Below are 22341 nucleotides of genomic sequence, written 5' to 3'. Positions count from 1 at the left end.
TCACACACTCAGCAGTGCACTGCTGCTTCAGGGCGGACTCTCTCAGCCAGGCCCAGAGGGTCATTGGTTTTGGCACCATTGCCGGAGAACCATAGGTTGTAGTGTTCATAAACTGCACTCGTGGCCATCAGGCCTCCCGCCAGGCCATCACCTGCAGACATCACCATTAAAGGAATCCTCTCAACCTGGATGAAACTGGTATGTGATCACTGCAGATGCTTTATGCAAATCTGTGACTGCTTCTCAGGCAACTGCCATGACACCTGGGACCTGCGCCAGTCCCAGCTGCCACCACTGTTCACTGAACTGGCTCAGATAGAGGGGTGGCTTCTTGGAGATAAGGGCTAGCCTCTGCAGACATGGCTCCTGACACCAGTGAGAGACCCCACCACTGCTGCAGAGGAGAGATACAGTGCCAGCCGCTGAGCTACAAGAGCCACCATTGAGCAGGAGATCGGCATGCTGAGAGAGTGCTTCCAATGCCTGGATGGATAGGGTGATGCCCTGTACTACGGGCTGAAAAGGCCAGCTCCTTTCTTTGCTGCTCTGCACAACTATGCACCCAATAGGGGCCAGACCTGGCATGATGAGAGACATCAACAGGATTCCTCCTCGGACTATGAGGACGCTGAGGACCTACAACATGCAAGACACATGGGAGGGCAGATGGCACCCAGGCTCTACATGCAAGGCTTAGCAGTAAGCTAGGGATGTATGGCAGTGGCTTATCAGACAAAGGCTGTCTGCTCTATAGGAACTGACATGAGCTCTGCAAGCCACACATCACCCTCGCTCATCTGCTGTGCACCTGTCCACATCTGCATTATCCCTTGTAAACCATTAGAGGCAGCAGCTGACTGAGTCCATGTCCATGTCACTGCATCCGTGGAGACCCTCATGAGTAATGGTGGCATGGCAATGTTATTGCATACGTTGGCTCTCCTGAAGGGCAAGTGGTGCAAAGGGATGTGACATTGGTGCTACATGCTGGCACACATCATTCACACAGAGAACAGGACACATGTTGGTGAGGAACATTTGGTGAAAGATGTACTTGCATTGCTGTGACACCAGTGCATTCCCATTTGTTTCAGTGTGTTTTCTTTAAACACTTGCGGGTGCCCCTTCTCGGTGCAACCTCTGTGCTAGCAACCTGACTGGAGGAAGGCTGCTGATCAGATTGCCCTATGGCTGTGGATGACTTTGGCGGTTGTCCTCTGCGCGCATGAGGCCTGGGGAGCCCCAGTTGGCTGGGAGGGTCCTGCATCATCACAGAACCTTCCTCAGGGTTCGTGGCTGTTGGAGCTTCACTCAAAGGCAGAGGGGCCAGCATCCACATTGGAATCGCCTGGAGGGGGGAACCCCAGATATGGTACGCTGGCTCACCCCCTCCATCTCCGGGTTCATTGGAACCGCTCTGCCCTCCCAGGAGGGATCAGGAGCAGGGACGTTCTCCATGCCCCTGGTTCGTCTTGCGCCTAGCCACTGCTCAGTGGATGTGACGGTAGCGGCGAGGGATAGCAGGTCTGAGTGTATTATTTGATTTTGGGTTACCATGAGGGCCGCTGCCGCCTCAATGGATGAAGCCAGGCACTCGTATGCCTGCGACATGGCAGCAGTCACGGCGTGGATAGACTCCTCTATTGTCCGCTCAAGGCTGCGCATGGCCTGTGGCATCTTCGCCTGCAGTTGTCTTAACTTTTCCAACAGCTCTGACCTGCCCTGGTCTGTTGACAGCGGAGGGTCATCAGTAGCCTGGGACTCAGTATGGGCCTGGCCACTTGCAGCCATGACTGTCTCAGCCTCAGTCAGCTGCTTGGGCGCGTGTGCAGTGCTCTCTCCAGATTGTGACCCGCACTCTAAGGCCGGACGGATACCCACCGAGGTGACAGTATCTGTGCTAGTGGAAGGTGCATTCGTGTCATGGGATGGTTCTTCCTCCAAGGTGGCGGATGGCACACTTGCAGCTGGATTCGACTCTATTCTTTCATCTGGAAGACACAATGGGGAAAGGACATTGTCAGTTCTGCTGTAACACACTTTATAATGTCAGCATCATTAGCGAACCAACAGTACACAGTGCCCATCTTTAATATCAATTGGATGTCTGCTGACCTTGGAGCCCAATGTCAGTCTGCCCAAATGAGCGCGCCTGCTGTCTTGGTGACAGCTGCGGGGCCTCCTCCTCGGCATCCGTCAGTCTAAGCAGATTGGCAGGACCTCCTTCTGTGTGGGAGGACTCCCTCAAATTGTGGGCCATCTTCGCCTGGAGGAGCAAGTAGGCAGATATTAACAATGGCATGTCAACAGGGCGACGCATATCAAAAAACAGTTGCTGGCCACAAAGGTGGGGGGTTTCTTAGTGTGCACTGCTGAGTGAGCCACTTATGCAGGTGCCATTCCCTGAGCATCGGACAAGGGTAGGTTGTGTCATACATTGCACCAGTCATGGCGCTTATTCCCTCTCCACCCAACCTCCCATTCTTCAACACAGCAGTGGCACACATTTGCCACTCTGTGTGGGTGCACCCAGTTTCAAAGGAGCCCTGATGGACATTGGTACTTACTCTTGCACTTCTTAGGTCATTCATTCGTTTTTGGCACTGCACCCAGTCGCGCCAGATGGCACCGTGGCTGCTCACCTTCTGAACCACCTCTCACCAGGCTGCCTTGGTCAAGCGAGAGGGCCTGTTCCTGCCAACACTGGGGAAGAGGACCTCCTGCCTTGTGTGTACAGCCTGGAGCAGAGCAGTCAGGGAGACATCACTGAACCGTGGTGCCACTCTGTAATGCTGCTGTATCCCCTTAATTTGTCATACTGTGTCCAGGAATCATCTTTGATGGAGGCACAGCTGCTGTACTGGTAGCACTTTAAATAGGGCCCCAGCACATGACTCGCAGCGGTGCCGGTGTGCAGCACGGAGCCAGCAGTCCCGTCCCCCTCACGTAATATTGGGTGGGGGGGGGGTGGTTGGTGTGGGCGGCGCGCGGCCTCTATGGAAGTTAGTAAACAAAATTAGAGCACCTGGGATTGGAGGTAATATACTGGTATGGGTTGAGAATTGGCTAATAGACAGAAAACAGAGTAGGAATAAACGGGCCATTCTCAGGATGGCAGGCTGTGACTAGTGGGGTACCTCTCGGATCAGTGTTGGGACCATAGCTGTTCACAGTCTATATAAATGATTTGGATGTGGGGACCAAATGTGATATTTCCAAGTTTGCTCATGACACAAAACTAGGTGGGAATGTAAATTGTGAGGAGAATGCAAGGGGTCTTGGACAGGCTAAGTGAATGGGCAAGAACATGGCAGATGGAATATAATGTGAATAAGTGTGAAGTTATCCACTTTGATACAAAAAAACAAAGACAGAGTACTTCTTAAATGGTGAGAGTTTGGGAAGTGTTGCTGTCCAAAGGGTGTCCTTGTTCATGACTCACTAAAAGCTAGCATGCAGGTGCAGCAAGCAAATAAGAAGGCAAATGGTATGTTGGCCTTCATCACCAGGGGTTTTGAGTACAGAAGTCTTGCTGCAATTGTATAGCGCCTTGGGAGACCACACCTGGAGTATTGTGTACAGTTTTGGTCATCTCATCTAAGGAAGGATATACTTGCCATAGAGGGAGTGCAACGGAGGTTCACCAGACTAATCCCTGGGATGGCGGGATTGTCTTATGAGGAGAGATTGAGGAAATATGGGCGGCACAGTGGCGCAGTGGTTAGCACCGCAGCCTCACAGCTCCAGCGACCCGGGTTCAATTCCGGGTACTGCCTGTGTGGAGTTTGCAAGTTCTCCCTGTGTCTGCGTGGGTTTCCTCCGGGTGCTCCGGTTTCCTCCCACACGCCAAAGACTTGCAGGTTGATAGGTAAATTGGCCATTAGCAATTGCCCCTAGTATAGGTAGGTGGTAAGGGAATATAGGGACAGGTGAGGGTGTGGTAGGAATATGGGATTAGTGTAGGATTAGTATAAATGGGTGGTTGATGGTCGGCACAGACTCGGGCCGAGGGGCCTGTTTCAGTGCTGTATCTCTAAACTAAACTAAATTAAAGTGGGCTTGCCTTCTCCAGAGTTTCGAAGAATGAGAGGTAATCTCACTGAAACTTACAAAATTCTAACAGGGTGTGATAGGGTAGATGCAGATAGGATATTTCTTCTGGCTGGCGAGTCCAGAACCAGAGGATATAGTCTCAGAATGAGGGGTAGGTCATTTATGATTGAGATGAGGAGGAATTTCTTCACTCAGAGGGTGGTGAATCTTTGGAATTCTCTACCCCAAAGCTCAATCATTGAGCATGTTCAAGACAGAATTTGATAGATATCTAGATATTAATGGCATCAAGGAATATGGGGATAATGTGGCAAAGTAGTTTTGAGGTCGATGATCAACCATGGCGGAGCATGCTCGATGGGCTGAATGGCCTACTCCTGCTGTTATGTTCCTTTGTTTCTGGACTTCGTTTTAGGGAATGAAGCTGGGCAGGTTGAAGGGGTATCAGTTGGGGAGCACTTTGGTGCAAGTGATCATAATTCAGATTTAGGGTATTTATGGAAAAGGATAAAATAGACCTGGAATAAAAGTTCTCAATTGGAGAATAACTAATTTTGCTCAGCTGATATGTGATTTAGCTAAAGTGGACTGGAAACAGCTACATGAAGGTAAATCAGTGTCAGATCAGTGGGAGGCATTCAAGGAAGAGATGGTGAGCATTCAGAGCAAGTATGTTTCCTTAAAGAAAAAGGGTAGAACTAACCAATTCAAAGTCCCCTGGATGCCAAGGGGATTAAAGGAGAGAAAAAAGGGAAGCTTATGACAGATACCCAGAGCTCAATACTGCTGAAAATCTAGAGGAGCATAAAAAGTGTCGGGATGAAATTTAAAAGGAAATTGGGAAAGCAAAGCAAGGGCATGAAAAAATATTGGCAAGTAAAATCAAGGAAAACAAAGATTTTTTTTAAAATAAATACAGAAGGAGCATGAGATAACTAAAAGAGTGGGGTCTATTAGGGACCATAATGGTAACTTGTGTGTAGTGGCGGAGGTTGTGGGTATGGTTCTTAATGAATACTTTGTGTCTCTTTATTCACAAAAGAGAGGGATGATACAGGCATTGCAATCAGGGAGGAGGAGTTCAAAATAGTAGATGAAAGTAACATCGTGAGATAGGAAGCATTAAGAGGTTTAACATCTTTGAAAGTTGAAAAATCCCCAGGCCCAGACGAAGTGTATCCTTGGCTGTTGATGGAAGCAAGAGAAGAAATAGTAGAAGCTCTGACCATCATTTTCCGATCCTCTCTGGCTATAGGTGTGGTGCCAGAGGACTGGAGGACAGCTAATGTTGTACCATTGCTTAAAAAGGGATAAAAGGATAAATTTTTTTATCCTCTTACATCCACAGCATTTATGTGGCTGCTGCAGTTTAGTTTCTGGTCAATGGTGATTTCATGCCATTGAACTTCAAGAGGAGATGGTTGGATTCTCTCTTGTTTTAGATAGCCATTGTCTGGTACTTGTTTGGTACGAATGTTACTTGCCACTTATCAGCCCAAGCCTAGATGTTGTCCAGGTCTTGCTGCATCTGGACATGGGCTACTTCAGTATCTGAGGAGTCGTGAATGGTGCTGAACATTGTGCAATCATCAGCGAACATCCCCACCTCTGATCTTCTGGAGAGAAGGTCATTGACGAAGCAGCTAAAGATGATTGGGCCTTGGACACTACCCTGAGGAACTCCTGCTAGTTTTGGAGCACAATTCTTTAGTACTTCAGCGGCTGACTGACTAACATGGTTAAATTTTTTGAGGAGGTAACAAGGAAGGTCGATGAGGGTAGTGTATTTGGTGTAGTCTGTATGGATTTTAGCAAGGCTTTTGATGAGGTACTACATGGCAGACTGGTCATGAAAGTAAAAGCCCATGGGATCCAAGGCAAAGTGGCAAGCTGGATCCAAATTTGGCTCAGAGGCAGGAAGCAAAGGGTAATGGTGAATGGGTGTTTTTGTGAATGGAAGGTTGTACTAGATCTCTTTCTTTTTGTGCTATGTATCAATGATTTGGATTTGAATGTAGGGGGTCTGACTAAGAAGTTTGTAGATGATGCAAAAATTGGCAGTGTGGTTGATGAAGAAAGGTGTCGACTGTAGAAAGATATCAATTGACTAGTCAGGTGGGCAGAACAGTGGCATATGGAGTTCAATCCAGGGAAATGAGAGAGAATGCATTTAGGGAAGGCTAACAAAGCAAGGGAATACACAATAAATAATAGGGTTCTGAGAAGTGTAGAGGCACAGAGGGATCTTAGAGTGCATGTCCACAGATCCTTGAAGTTGGCTGGACAGGTAGTTAAGTAGTCAAGAAGGCATATGCGAGGTTATGCTGGAATTGTATAAATTACTAGTTAGGCTGCAGCTGGAGTCTTCTTTCTTTGGCCTCCTTATCTTGAGAGACAATGGGTAAGCGCCTGGAGGTGGTCAGTGGTGTGTGAAGCAGCGCCTGGAGTGGCTATAAAGGCCAATTCTAGAGTGACAGGCTCTTCCACAGGTGCTGCAGAAAAATTTGTTTGTCGGGGCTGTTACACAGTTGGCTCTCCCCTTGCGCTTCTGTCTTTTTTCCTGCCAACTGCTAAGTCTCTTCGACTCGCCACACTTTAGCCCCGTTTTTATGGCTGCCCGCCAGCTCTGGCGAACGCTGGCAACTGACTCACACGACTTGTGATTAATGTCACAGGACTTCATGTCGAATTTGCAGACGTCTTTAAAGCGGAGACATGGACGGCCGGTGGGTCAGATACCAGTGGCGAGCTCGCTGTGCAATGTATCTTTGGGGATCCTGCCATCTTCCATGCGGCTCACATGGCCAAGCCATCTCAAGCGCTGCTGACTCAGTAGTGTGTATAAGCTGGGGATGTTGGCCGCCTCGAGGACTTCTGCGTTGGAGATACGGTCCTGCCACCTGATGCCAAGTATTCTCCGGTGGCAGCGAAGATGGAATGAATTGAGATGTCGCTCTTGGCTGACATACGTTGTCCAGGCCTCGCTGCCATAGAGCAAGGTACTGAGGACACAGCCTTGGTACACTCGGACTTTTGTGTTCCGTGTCGGTGCGCCATTTTCCCACACTCTCTTGGCCAGTCTGGACATAGCAGTGGAAGCCTTTCCCACGCGCTTGTTGATTTCTGCATCTAGAGACAGGTTACTGGTGATAGTTGAGCCTAGGTAGGTGAACTCTTGAACCACTTCCAGAGCGTGGTCGCCGATAATGATGGATGGAGCATTTCTGACATCCTGCCCCATGATGTTCGTTTTCTTGAGGCTGATGGTTAGGCCAAATTCGTTGCAGGCAGCCGCAAACCTGTCGATGAGACTCTGCAGACACTCTTCAGTGTGAGATGTTAAAGCAGCATCGTCAGCAAAGAGGAGTTCCCTGATGAGGACTTTCCGTACTTTGGACTTCGCTCTTAGACGGGCAAGGTTGAACAACCTGCCCCCTGATCTTGTGTGGAGGAAAATTCCTTCTTCTGAAGACTTGAATGCATGTGAGAGCAGCAGGGAGAAGAAAATCCCAAAAAGTGTGGGTGCGAGAACACAGCCCTGTTTCACGTCACTCAGGATAGGAAAGGGGTCTGATGAGGTGCCGCTATGTTAAATTGTGCCTTTCATATTGTCATGAAATGAGGTGATGATACTTAGTAGCTTTGGTGGACATCCAATCTTATCTAGTAGTCTGAAGAGACCATGTCTGCTGACGAGGTCAAAGGCTTTGGTGAGATCAATGAAAGCAATGTAGAGGGGCATCTGTTGTTCGCGGCAAATCTCCTGTATCTGACGAAGGGAGAACAGCATGTCAATGTCAAATGGAGTACTGCATGCACACCTGGTCACCACTCAATATTGGAGATGTAATTGAACCAGAGAGGGTACAGAAGAGATTTGAGGATGTTGCGTGGACTGGAGAAATATAGTTATGAGGAAAGATTGGTTAGGTTGGGTTGGTTTCTTTGGAACAGAGGAGGCTGAAGGGAAACCCAGTTGACAGTGGCGCAGTGGTTAGCACTGCAGCCTCACAGCTCCACTGACCTGGGTTCGGTTCTGGGTACTGCCTGTGCGGAGTTTGCAAGTTCTCCCTGTGACCGCCGGGTGCTCCGGTTTCCTCCCACAGCCAAAGACTTGCAGGTTGATGGGTAAATTGGCCATTGTAAATTGCCCCTAGTGTAGGTAGATGGTAGGAGAATGGTGGGGATGTGGTAGGGAATATGGGATTAATGTAGGATTAGTATAAATGGGTGGCTGTTGGTCGGCACAGACTCGGTGGGCTGAAGGGCCTGTTTCAGTGCTGTATCTCTCTATGAAATGTATAAAATGATTTAGGGTCTAAATAGAATGGATAGGAAGGTCTTATTCCCCTTGGTTGAGGGGTCCATAACCAGGGGGCATAGATTCTGGGTAGGAGGTTGAGAGGGGAAAATATTTTCGCCCAGACGGTGGTGGGATCTGGAACTCACTGCCTGAAAGGGTAGTAGAGGCAGAAACCCTCATAACATTTAAAAAGTACTTGGATGTGCGCTTGAAGTGCTGTAAACTACAAGGCTACAGCCCAAAAGCTGGAAAGTGGAATTAGGCTGGATTGCTGCTTGTCAGTCGGCATGGATACAATGGGATGAATGGCTTCCTTCCATGCTGTAAATTTCTGTGACTCTATGAGTACTGTGCTGGAGTGTCAGTCTAGATTATGTGCTCGTGAAGTGGAACTTTTAAACCTTTGGCCTTCTGACTCAGGCGAGAGTGCTACCCACTGATGCATGTTAAGCAGTACCTTGTACTTTGTATTTAATTGCAGTTATTATGAATTGTAGTATTTTAAATGTATTGAGGTTGCAATGATGTATTTTGAGTATTGGTAGCAATAAACTATGGTGGGAAAAACAGTCTTTATTGTACAGTGCAGGATATCTTTTGTGATATTTTTATTTCACCTCAAATTGCTCCCAGCACTGCCACTAGCTGTGACAAGCCTGTAACGCCCAGTACTTCACCCCAGTGTTATACAGCTCAAAGTGCATTTTGGAGAAGTGATCCAAGTTTAGAAGAACAGAGCCTATAATTGTACTGCTGGATATCTTTCACAGTTCAAGTAAACACAGCTTGAAAATTTTTATTACTCTTTATTGAAACTCTGGTGAACATTGTTATTCTGTCACTGAGTTGCAATCTTTTTTAAAAAAAAAAGTCTCCTTTCACAAGCTGTGAAGCACATGAATATCACGTATTTCAACTCCTGTTGTTTTAAGGCTTTTGATTTTTGGTTTCCGCTTGATCCAGACCAAGTCATTTATTTCAGTAACTTTGCCACTCAAATGGGAAAAAGACAAAAAACATCAGATTAATGTATTGGAGTATAAAACTAATTGGATAGCTCTTTCAAATTGCTGGCACAGACACAAGGGGTAAAATGGCCTCCTGTGCTGTATGGCTCTGAAAATTAACCCAATCTGTATGAACTGTAGGTGCCTTATGTCCCATGAGGATGCACCTCTTGATTAGGGTTTGAAATGTGTATATATCTAATCTGTGGATGATGTAAAAATACACTTGACATGGAGGTAGCTTGCTTGCATATAATTAAAAGCCTGCAGTTGACTGGTATTCTCTCTATCAGAAATTCTCAGTGAGTCAGGAAGGTAGGTATAACAACTGCTTTTGAATAACCTTAACAACATAAGTGCCAGTTTTCACAATTGTCTTGTACGAAAGTGTCTTTTCCAAGCGACATAAACATCCCCTGTTTTTCTCCTCTCGATGTAAAATACTTAGTTTTATAGGGTGCCTCACCTCAGTTCATTGAATTAATTGCACATGGTTAGTAGTTTGCAATGACAGATCACTCTGAAAATGTAATTCTGTAGCAAATATTTTCACTTTTACACTAATTATGTACTGGAATTCTTTATTTACGGTAAGTATGGCTATTGGCCTATAATTTGTTGTCAAAATAACTGTGATGCTAATGGCACTTACTGATATTTAAATACAAATGGTACAACAACTTCAGGTAAGGTGCAGGTGTGCAGTTAAACATGGCTATCCAAAAGTTGCTGTTGCAGTTCTGCTGTTAGTGACATGAAAACTGCTTCTTGGTGTCTGGTTCACGATTGAAACTCATTGAGAGGTGTATAATTTGCATGGTAGCTATGAACTAAACTGGCCACTGCAAGATAAGTCTTGCCCATTTTAGTCTTTGACCCCTTTAGTTACATAACTGGTAATTACTACCAGCTAACCTCTCTAGTACTGAAAATTAACTATTACAAATTCAGTCTATTTCCTTCAGGTTTTAATTGAGGTTGGAGATTTTAAAAATGTAGAAATTAAAATTGGAATAACATTACTTTTTCTTTCTGCCTTTTCTCTCTCTCCTAGTCCAGTCTTTCTTTCTTTCTTTCTTCTTTCTATATCTGATTTGACGTTGAATTCACCCACTCTAAATTACACTTTCTTCTCAGTATCTGCATTGTTCATTTCACATGTCTCTCAAAAAGCTGTGTAACATACCAAAAATTAACAAAAAAAAATGAACTATGTGGATTAACCATGGAAGACCTCGATCATTTTAGCCAGTTGTTTTTCAAGAAGCCCTGAAATGACCTGGCAATGTCACTTTTTTAAAAAAAATTAAAATCTCTTCCTCTGAACTTACCTTTTGGTTCCTGATTAGAATACCTCGTACCAATCTGCTCTGTTTTGAGCTTGTTTTCATTATGAAGACTGCATCAATGCTTCTGTTGTCTCCTACCCCAAGATTTTCTCCCTCTTCTCCCCCCGCCCCCCTCAACCAAAAACACCGAAAGAGTTCATAGAAACATAGAAAATTTGCTTCACAGAAGGAGGCCATTTGGCCCATTGTGTCTGTGCCGTAATTTACTGCAGCTATCTAACAGTTGTTCCATATCCTCCTTCTAGTACACCTATGTTTTCACTTCTGCAATAATTTATTTTTAAAAAATTTAAATGTTTAATTTGTCTCTCAGATTGTAGTCTGTGACTAGATCAGGCTTGGTGAGCTGGATCTCTCTTTATATCTAAATTGATCTGATTGACTCCATTTCACTAACCGTTTGAATGTGGTATTAGATGTGATTAGAGCTGAGATGTATCTGCTCAATGGAAATGTAGTTATTGCAACATGAAAGGTTGTGGTAGGTAAGTTCGGCACACTCAAAAGGAGGTAAGGTACCACTGAAAATGATGGGGAACTTGGAGATTGTCTTACTGAATGCTTTTAAAGAGAAAAGTTAAATTTTCTACTGAGTTATCGAGGAGCAAAGTTCTGTTTCACTTTCTACATTGTTTAGTTTCTGAGGTTTTTTTGTATATTAGCACTAGTTATTTCTGTAAGTCAAATGACTCCCTTCCTTAACCAGTGCTTGTGGCATGCTTTCAAAAACCAAACAATTTGAAATAATTTTAATCAACACACATTTCTCAATTCTGATTTTGTTTAAAAATGTTCCTTTTTATTAAAAAAAAATCTACTTTTTAGAACAGTGAATGGCTGTGATACTCCAAGAATTAGTCAGGAGCAAATGACTGAACCTGGCACAAAGAGGAGTTAAACTAAACAGCAGTCCCTCTCCCTCCACCCTCTGTCATCATATTAAAATGTTAATTTTAACATGTGGTTCCCCTCACCCTCACTGCCATCATTAACTGGCCTGTCATCGTTAATGAGCCGAGATGGCAAGTGTCAGTATTCCGCTGTGGGACCATCACAGATAACCTTAACTAGCCTTCTGCCCACTGCTTGGGACGCTGAAGTAATACTCTGACTGAGGTCAGGTTAATTGGAATCTGTCAGAATTTGATTGAATTAGAATCTTCATGTCTGTATGGCCTAGCACCTTATTACATGATGCATTTCCATAGAATTACCGCGAATGTACAGCATAGAAACAGACCTTTCAGCCCAACTAGTCCGTGCCAGTGTTTATGCTCCACATGAGCCTCCTCCCATCCCATTTCATCTAACCCTATCAGCATAATATTCTATTCTTTTCTCCCTCGTGTGTGTTTATCCAGCTTACCTTTAAATGGTATTCGCCTCAGCTATTCTTTGTGGTAATGAGTTCCACATTCTAATCGCTCTCTGGGTAAAGGATGGTACATTTATTCATATGTATGGTTGCAGAGTTGGTGTGTATTATTTACCAGAAATAAATACTTGATTTTCATAACTAATTCTACTTAAGAGTGGTAAGAATGTGGAACTCGCTACTAAAAGTAGTACCTGGGGTGATTGGCATAGATGCATTTAAGGGGAAGCTAGATAAACACAAGGGAGAAAGAAATAGACAGATATGGGGTTGGATGAAGAGGGCTGGGAGGATGCTTGTATGGAGCATAAACTCTGGCATGGAACTGTTGAACTGAATGGCCTATTTCTATACTTCAGATATTTTGTAATATTTATTTAAGTAGGTCGATACAGTTGCTAATTTGGCTGCTTCATTTCAATGTTACTGACTTGATCTTTTTTCTTTTGACTGCCGGCAGTGCCTACTTGTGAAGTAGCTTTTCCCTATAACCTTGTTAACCAGTCTGTTTACACAGTGACCTAGGACTTGTAGCTGATTGTGGGTATGTTCCATGCAGGAAGATCCGGAGATTCGTCACTGTGCCTCAGACTGTACGTTTACATCATTCCAATGCACATTTCCAGTCTCCCGCTATCTCTGCCATCAGTTGTGCTGTGTAAATGGAGCCACTCCTCATGCTTTTGTCGTGTTTTCCCAAGGGCTGATAGGGAGTCCTTGTACAGAATATAGGGGAAAAAAATTGTCTTTCCTCTGACGGGCCCTGCCCAGGTTTGTAGATATATGCTAAACCACCCATTTCCTCTTGCCTCTCCTCAACAGGCAGATCCATGAGGTGCAGACCCACATGGGGCAGCTGGAGAAGGCGGACACACAGTCTATTCACTGTAAGTATTCATAATTAAGAGATGTAAACAGAGCCAGCCTGGTGCCAAGGCAGGGGAGGAGGTGACGTGGGCATGGAGCTCTGCCAAAAGAAATAATGGTATTGTTTTCAGTCCTGGGATGGGTGACTTATTACGTCACATATTACAAGGTGACTGATCAGGGTATAACCAATGCCTTGTACAGGGACATTACTGCTTTTTCTCAAAGTCCTTCCACACACAGGTTTAAAATTTCTCTAGGACACCACAAACCCATAGTTTATTCATTGTAACTTTGAATGCATCTCTTAAAATGTATTACTTTAGTTGTGATGAACAGTAGATTCGATCATACTAAACTTGCTTGGATTATACCAGTCAATAATCACTTGGTGTGGCTTTCTTTATGCCTTGATGTTGAGCACATTGGTAATTGATGACCTCGTATGCTACCTGCTTCCAGCCCAGGTGCATTGTTGGGGGGGAGCGGGGCGAGTGGCTTGGTGGGCAAGGTCGGCAGGGGGGGAAATTATTCTCCTGAACTCCACAATATGTAGAAATATGGGTGTGTTGTCAAGCTTGCTATTTCATTTATAAGCAGCTGAGTTGTTTCCTTATTGCTGCTCATGGGTATTGATTATTCTCTGTGTAGTAAACCTACTTTATCAAGCTGGCCTGGATAAGTAACCAACCAAAACTGGCATTGCTTTAAAACAAAGATAACACTTGAATTTTTGCAATATGTTCTCTATTGTATGTATGGCCAGGAGTAATGTTATTCGCTTATTTTCTTGTCAGAGGGTAATTTCCGATGTTCATTGTGCCAATAGTTGAAGAGTTGGGCTTTGGTTTGGCTCATGTGTTGTTTTGCTCACACTGGTGAGGGGAGAGCCAGACAGACCACAGTCTTTGTTTTCAACCTTTTTTTCCACATAACAGGCTGCTTATGACTTCCCAGGGAAGCGGGACTGCACTGATATTGATCCAAGGTGTCAATGTTCTGGGACATTGTGCAGGGTCCCCTGATGTCACTGGAGCTTGTTCACCTGTTTCTTAGTTCACTAATGGATTGAAGGAGGGGCAACGTGTTTATTTGAGGGGTGAAATTTTTGTTCTCATCAAGCTGAGGATATGACTGCTAAGCGTTGATGCACTTTCCTACATGAGTAAGTCCTCTCAGGCCTGATGCAGGGTAGGTTAGATATAGATTAAAATCGGCGCACCTCTCTTAATATGCCACAGTAACCCCATGCTCATAACAGCAGCACCTACTGTACTGGTGTGATATTTCCACTTTTCCTTGCTGAGGGAGGTTGGCATTTCCAGTGAATGTGGACAATTCCACATAAGATTTGAGGCCACGCTCATTTCAGGGAAGGTCCTTAGGGCTACTGTCTGCGTTGGAGCTAAGAAATAGCCTCCAGAGGCGAAAGGATAGTCTGTGTGTCCAGCACATCACTTCAATAAAGACAGTAATTTATGACCGGTTCCCCAAGTGGCCTCATAATCTGGGTAACAAAGTTGGAATTGTAATGGATTGATTGCGGCATACAATCCCAATTCGCAAACTGTCCTGATAGAAGTTTATGCTTCCATCCTTTTTGCTTAACGCTATATTTTCAGTATATATCTAGTAAATAACTTGCATCATGTAGTGCTAAAACATCAGGACAGCTGCTGATAAAATTATTTAGTAAATAAATTTCACATAATGTGTTTTAATGACCGGATGAGTTACTAGATAATGTATTAGAAAAAATATTTTAGATTTACTATTGTTTGCCATATGGCATTTGTTGTTGGCAGTGCGATGTTGCATGTATGTCTGTTCACCCCAGGAAATTTGGTAAATGGGAACCTTTTGCTTGCCTTCAGAGCAAAGCCCTTTTAAGGTTTTGTTTTAAAGAAAAACAGCATTTTTTGACTTTGTTCAGAATGGCTACCCCCATGCTTTTGCTGCCTCCCCGAGCAACAGTTATCCTCTGGTGTTTTTCCTGTGTGATCACTCCCAGACTGTGGTGTGCAGGACATGGAGCCAGATCTTGTCCTAGCCCAGTATCCACACATGTACCTTTTTTAACAGGAGCGATACACCGCACCAAACAACACAAAAAAAGGAAAGAAGGTACCAGCCCTTCGCTTTGCAAGCTGGAACGTCAGAACTATGTGTCCTGGCCTGTCGGAAGACCTTACACAAATCAACGATTCTCGGAAGACCGCCATCATTAACAACGAGCTCAGTAGACTCAATGTAGACATTGCAGCACTTCAGGAGACTCGCCACCCCGCGAGTGGATCTCTAGCAGAGCAAGACTGCACATTCTTCTGGCAGGGCAGGGATCCTGAAGAACCAAGACAGCATGGAGTGGTCTTCGCCATCCTCAGCATGATAGAGCCTCCCTCAAATGGCTCGGAACGCATACTGTCCATCCGACAGCTCACCACCTCTGGTCCAGTACACCTACTCAGCATCTATGCTCCAACACTCTGCTCTCCACCTGAAGCTAAAGATCAGTTCTACGAGGAACTCCATAACATCATTAGCAGCATCCCCAACACCGAACACCTATTCCTGCTGGGGGACTTTAATGTCAGGGTTGGGGCCGACCATGACTCATGGCCCTCCTGCCTTGGGCGCTATGGTGTTGGAAGGATGAATGAGAACGGGCAGAGACTGCTTGAGTTGTGTACCTATCATAACCTCTGCATCACCAACTCGTTCTTTCACACTAAACCCTGTCATCAGGTTTCATGGAGGCACCCAAGATCGCGTCGTTGGCACCAGCTAGACCTCATTGTCACAAGGCGAGCCGCCTTAAACAGTGTTCAAATCACACGCAGGTTCCACAGTGCGGACTGCGACACCGACCACTCCCTGGTGTGCAGCAAGGTTAGACTCAGACCAAAGAAGTTGCATCATTCCAAGCAGAAGGGCCACCTGCAGATCAACACGAGCAGAATTTCTCACCCACAGCTATTACAAAAATTTCTAAATTCACTTGTAACAGCCCTTCAAAACACTCCCACAGGGGATGCTGAGACCAAGTGGGCCCACATCAGAGACGCCATCTATGAGTCAGCTTTGACCACCTACGGCAAAAGTGCGAAGAGAAATGCAGACTGGTTTCAATCTCTTAATGAAGAGCTGGAACCTGTCATAGCCGCTAAGCGCATTGCACTGTTGAACTACAAGAAAGCCCCCAGCGATTTAACATCTGCAGCACTTAAAGCAGCCAGAAGCACTGCACAAAGAACAGCCAGGCGCTGCGCAAACGACTACTGGCAACACCTATGCAGTCATATTCAGCTGGCCTCAGACACCGGAAACATCAGAGGAATGTATGATGGCATTAAGAGAGCTCTGGGCCAACCATCAAGAAGATCGCCCCCCCTCAAATCTAAATCAGGGGACATAATCACTGACCAACGCAAACAAATGGACCGCTGGGTTGAGCACTACCTAGAACTGTACTCCAGTGAGAATGTTGTCACTGAGACTGCCCTCAATGCAGCCCAGCCTCTACCAGTCATGGATGAGCTGGACATACAGCCAACCAAATCAGAACTCAGTGATGCCATTGATTCTCTAGCCAGCGGAAAAGCCCCTGTGAAGGACAGCATTACCCCTGAAATAATCAAGAGTGCCAAGCCTGCTATACTCTCAGCACTAATTGAACTGCTATGCCTGTGCTGGGACGAGGGAGCAGTACCCCAGGACACGCACGATGCCAATATCATCACCCTCTATAAAAACAAATGTAACAAAGGTGACCGCGGTGACTGCAGCAACTACTGTGGGATCTCTCTGCTCAGCATAGTGGGGCAAGTCTTTGCTCGAGTCGCTCTAAACAGGCTCCAGAAGCTGGCCGAGCGCGTCTACCCTGAGGCACAGTGTGGCTTTCGTGCAGAGAGATCGACCGTTGACATGCTGTTCTCCCTTCGTCAGATACAGGAGAAATGCCGTGAACAACAGATGCCCCTCTACATTGCTTTCATTGATCTCACCAAAGCCTTTGACCTCGTCAGCAGACGTGGTCTCTTCAGACTACTAGCAAAGATTGGATGCCCACCAAAGCTACTAAGTATCATCACCTCATTCCATGACAATATGAAAGGCACAATTCAACATGGTGGCTCCTCCTCAGAGCCCTTTCCTATCCTGAGTGGCGTGAAACAGGGCTGTGTTCTCGCACCCACACTTTTTGGGATTTTCTTCTCCCTGCTGCTTTCACATGCGTTCAAGTCCTCTGAAGAAGGAATTTTCCTCCACACAAGATCAGGGAGCAGGTTGTTCAACCTTGCTTGTCTAAGAGCGAAGTCCAAAGTACGGAAAGGCCTCATCAGGGAACTCCTCTTTGCTGATGATGCTGCTTTCACATCTCACACTGAAGAGTGCCTGCAGAGTCTCATCGACAGGTTTGCGGCTGCCTGCAATGAATTTGGCCTAACCATCAGCCTCAAGAAAACGAACACCGTGGGGCAGGACGTCAGAAATGCTCCATCCATCAATATTGGCGACCACGCTCTGGAAGTGGTTCAAGAGTTCACCTACCTAGGCTCAACTACCAGTAACCTGTCTCTAGATGCAGAAATCAACAAGCGCATGGGAAAGGCTTCCACTGCTATGTCCAGACTGGCCAAGAGAGTGTGGGAAAATGGCGCACTGACACAGAACACAAAAGTCCGAGTGTATCAGGCCTGTGTCCTCAGTGCCTTGCTCTATGGCAGCGAGGCCTGGACAACGTATGTCAGCCAAGAGCGACATCTCAATTCATTCCATCTTCGCTGCCTCCGGAGAATACTTGGCATCAGGTGGCAGGACCGTATCTCCAACACAGAAGTCCTCGAGGCGGCCAACATCCCCAGCTTATACACACTACTGAGTCAGCGGCGCTTGAGATGGCTTGGCCATGTGAGCCGCATGGAAGATGGCAGGATCCCCAAAGACACATTGTATAGTGAGCTCGCCACTGGTATCAGACCCACCGGCCGTCCATGTCTCTGCCTTCAAGACGTCTGCAAACGCGACATGAAATCCTGTGACATTGATCACAAGTCGTGGGAGTCAGTTGCCAGCGTTTGCCAGAGCAACCATAAAGACGGGGCTAAAGTGTGGCGAGTCGAAGAGACTTAGTAGTTGGCAGGAAAAAAGACAGAGGCGCAAGGGGAGAGCCAACTGTGTAACAGCCCTGACAAACAAATTTCTCTGCAGCACCTGTGGAAGAGCCTGTCACTCTAGAATTGGCCTTTATAGCCACTCCAGACGCTGCTTCACAAACCACTGACCACCTCCAGGCGCTTATCCATTGTCTCTCGAGATAAGGAGGCCAAAGAAGAAGAAGAATAAAAGCAGTGAGCAGGAGCCCTGGATGAATATTGTTTTTTCCCCCCCTTGTTGGTCACCCAGGGCAGTGAGGCCAATTTGTATCATCCCTTACTGCCACCCAAGGTTAAATCAGTTTAACTCAGCAGACTGGAATTGAGCCTTGTGGGCTGTATGTCTCGGTTGCAAGTTACCAAGTGAGCCATCAGGGAAGCATCCTGATATTCTCTTAATTGGAGTTTGCATAATTCAGGATTTAAAATTCACAGAATGCCTTCTGACTAAGGTTTTTTTTATATTTTAAAGGGCCAGTCCAGCGTAGTCTTGCTGTCCGTAACAGTAGACCCTGTGGGTATTAACAGAATAAAAGATTTACATTTATATAGCACCTTCCACAACCTCAGGATTTCCCAGGAATGTCACTGTTGTAATGTAGGAAACATGGCAGCTAATTAGTACGCAATAAGCTCTCAAATATCAATGTGGTAGTAACCAGATAATCTGATTTTATAATGTTGGTTGAGGCATAAATATTGGCTGGGGTACTGGTGACAATTCCCTTGCTCTTCTTCAAAATAGTGCCGGAGACCTTTTATGTCAGCCTGAGAGGGCAGAGGGGCCTCGGTTAACGTCTCCTCCAATATATGGATCCTTTGACAGTGCAGCACACTCTCAGTACCACACTGGAATGTCTACCTCGGTTTTTGTGCTCAAGTCCCTGGAGTGGTACTTGAACCCATAATCGTCTGACTCAGGCGAGAGTACTATTACTGACCCACAGCTGACACTATAAATGCACAGTGCTAATATACAGATGTGTTGATACATTGGATGCCTACACTATTACTTGAGGAACTTGCATAGTTCTCCCATTACTTCTTCCATTGTTTTAATGATCTGACAATTCTGTTGCTGGTGCAGTGGTCGAAAATGAAATCCAAGCCAGAATAGATCAGATTTTCAGCAACTTGGAACGACTTGAAATACTGACCAGCAAAGAACCTCCAAACAGACGGCAGAATGCCAAACTGTAAGTCTGGTTGCCATTTTAATGTACATTATTATACCCCTTTGCAGATTTATTTATTAAGATAAATGTTGAATTTTGCACAAAGAAACCTTGGCTTAAACAAACTAGGTGAAGTAGTGAGAGTTTAATGCAGTTTTAATACTCAGGAATTTCTGAGACTGTGTCCAGTATCCAGTGTAACAGGATAGTTGTGTACTTAAAATATATATATTTAATACATAATTGTAATATGAAACACACTGGGGGTAAAAAGCCCAGAACAGATGTCTCTGTAAAGTATTTTAACCTTGTGTTTCTGATTGCTGCCCTGAGTTAAAGGGCTGTAAATCCTATGCGAACTTTTCTTTCCATTAAATTACTCCCTTTGTTAATTTTTAAGCACGTAGTTATGGTCAAGAGAACTTTGTGTCTGTATCTGCTAACTGCCTTGGGGAAATGTATCCTAGCTTTTGTGTCAGGAGTTCTGATTAAAATCTAGGATTCCAGCACTTCATTTGTGCTCGTACTGGGAATCAGTCTGGTTCTGAACTCAACCCAAATCGACTCCCCAATCCTTGAGTATAAATTTTCTAAACTGATCAAAACCAAAACAAATGAAACCAGCACACCTCTGGGCTTCAGTATACTGGAAAGTTAAATCATCTCCCAGGTTGCATGATTCAGAAGGCATGGTGCGATGTTGCATTGTCAGATTGTACAGCGCATTCTGGGTTGGTGTAATTATGTAACCAACACTTCATCTTCCCCCACCCCACCCACTGTCTCTTGTATTGGGCCAGTATAACTGTCTGAAATAGAAAATCTGTTCCTGGTGCACCTGGAGGAAACTAGAGGTGCACCAGATTTATGTCACCAAATAACTGTATAACCAAGGGACTAATTATTTTGCAGATCATATATGTTGCCTCTTCTCCCCAGGCCCCAATCATGTACCTTTGAATGAACTGAGGAGTGGGCAATGTACACTTGCAATGACATTTGCCCTCACTGGAAATAAAAGCTGCCATTAGCAATTTAAGTAGCCTAATGCATGATAGTGAGCTGTGGCTGAAATAAGAAACCAGAGAGAAAAATTCAACTTGTAAATCTAAAGAAGAGTTGATGATGTGAAGAAATGAATGACTTGAATGAAGTCTCGGTCCCTGAGAGTCATAGTAAGATGTGGTTTAATGAAAAGTCTTTTAGAAATATAATCGAGCTGTATTTAAGTTTGTTCTTGGGCTTCAGTTATGTTGCCATATTCGCATCAATGCAAAGTAGTTTTAGGTGCACATTGACACAAAAGTAGTGTAACCCTGGAATGGACTAAATATGTTTAGACTTTGTTAGCACATAAACGGCACAAAATAAATGCAAGTTCTTACTTTTCTGATTTTCTTAATTTTTTTTCTCTTTTTTAATCTGTCCATTCTCTCCTAATGAAAAAGAGACTGCTGAGAGAGTAGAACATTGTCCATCCGTATATGCAAATAGAGCACTAGCCTTGCAGGCATACACTCAATAGATCTATTAGGCCGCATAATTTTAAAAAATGTTGCCGGTAGTAACAAGTTTTTTTTTCTTGGAAAAGCTGTGAAGTGTATTTTGATGTCCTGAGGATACGAAAGTATTACATAAAAGCAAATACTTTATCTTAACCACTTCATGTTTTTTCCTGTGCCCTAAATGGCTTCTAAAACCTTTAGGATTAACCCTCTTCTTAGGACAGGGTCTATCATATTTAGTTTCTGTACTGAAATGTTTTTATGATCGCTTTTAACGTGTGTTCTTTAAAATTTGATATTCATTGCTTCCTTTCTCTCCTCCAGCCGAGTGGATCAACTGAAATATGACTGCCAGCATCTGCAAACGGCTCTGAAGAACTTCCAGCACCGCCGGTATGCCCGTGAACAGCAGGATCGAGAGCGAGAGGAACTGTTGTCACGCACGTTCACAACCAATGTAAGGAATTATTAACACTGTTTAAACCTGCACACTTTATTAGCGTAGGTGAGACTGGTTGCTAATACATAATCCGCTAAAAGAAAGCTAGGTCGTGCAGTACATTGAGGCACCAATGCTCTGCCTTGTGGAATGGTGAGATTTTGGTCTATGTCTGTAATGTCTCTATATACTAAGATGCAATGGGGAGGCATGATTGCCCAGAGCAAGGGAGGAGAAATTGAGCGTACTTTGCCCTGTCTCTAGTGGCAAGTTTCAGCCCTGGTGAGAGCTCAGACGCAGCTCATAATCCCTCTTTACTGGAAAAGATGATGGGGGAACCAAGAAACGTGAAAGAGAAAAATAAAAGGAATCTTGTTCTCAACACGAGGAAACAAAAACTCTTCATATCTGCCTTTAGCTAGTTGTGCTTCTTAGCTTAAGAAAGAAACGCTGCCCAAAATTTGTGGGTGATTATCAGTGGAATGTATACATCGTATAAGTTTTTGTATCAACTGCGGTGAGGGTTCCATCTAAAATTGGGACTGTGATGGTGGCAGCAGATGATCTGTTGAGCACCGTCTACAGGTAGAAAGTTGTAAGTTTGCTATCAAGTTGCAATTATGGTAATAACGCACATACCTTCTCCATTGCATTGTAAGGAAGCTAAGCAGGCCTGGTTAAAATGTTTTCCTTTTAGTATCTTTCATTATGAAGGTATTTCTATTCAGTGCTGGCTAATATCAGGAATTCAAGATTTTTGTTATCCAGTTGTCCTCTGCCTTAGTCCTTGGTTTCTGTTGATTAACAAGCCAAAAGAAGTAATATTAAAAAACTGATTTCTGGTTATCATACCCTTATCTTCGAATCCCTCATCCACTATAACTTTCAGGTGATAGTGTTTTAAATCTATTTTAACGTGATAGTTTTGAAAAATTGTATTTCACTTTCAGCATGAAAACTTTTTTTCCCCCCCCCCCCCCAAAGTCTCCATTAAATGTTTGGTAAAATACAATTGAACTTTACATAAAGACACTAGTTTTAGGGTATTGCTTAAGCTCCTCTTGCTGTACCAGCAGTGCGGCAAATTCAGAGCAATGCATGGCAGGTTATGT

The 22341-nt window shown here is 44.8% G+C and overlaps 1 protein-coding gene across 2 annotated transcripts in view; it reads left to right on the top strand.

Moving 5' to 3' along the window:
• Positions 1-22341, top strand: part of gosr2 (golgi SNAP receptor complex member 2) — a 93341-nt gene that overhangs the window by 28484 nt on the left and 42516 nt on the right. For both annotated transcript variants that reach the window (XM_068013167.1, XM_068013166.1), the window contains exons 2-4: positions 12910-12974; positions 19198-19306; positions 21115-21247. In XM_068013167.1, coding sequence (XP_067869268.1) covers positions 12910-12974; positions 19198-19306; positions 21115-21247 — 307 coding nt within the window. The remainder of the gene's footprint in view (positions 1-12909; positions 12975-19197; positions 19307-21114; positions 21248-22341) is intronic.

This window comes from Heterodontus francisci, chromosome 33, assembly GCF_036365525.1.
Source record: "Heterodontus francisci isolate sHetFra1 chromosome 33, sHetFra1.hap1, whole genome shotgun sequence".
Classification (NCBI taxonomy): Eukaryota; Metazoa; Chordata; class Chondrichthyes; order Heterodontiformes; family Heterodontidae; genus Heterodontus; species Heterodontus francisci.
This window is presented reverse-complemented; position numbering and strand designations above follow the sequence as displayed.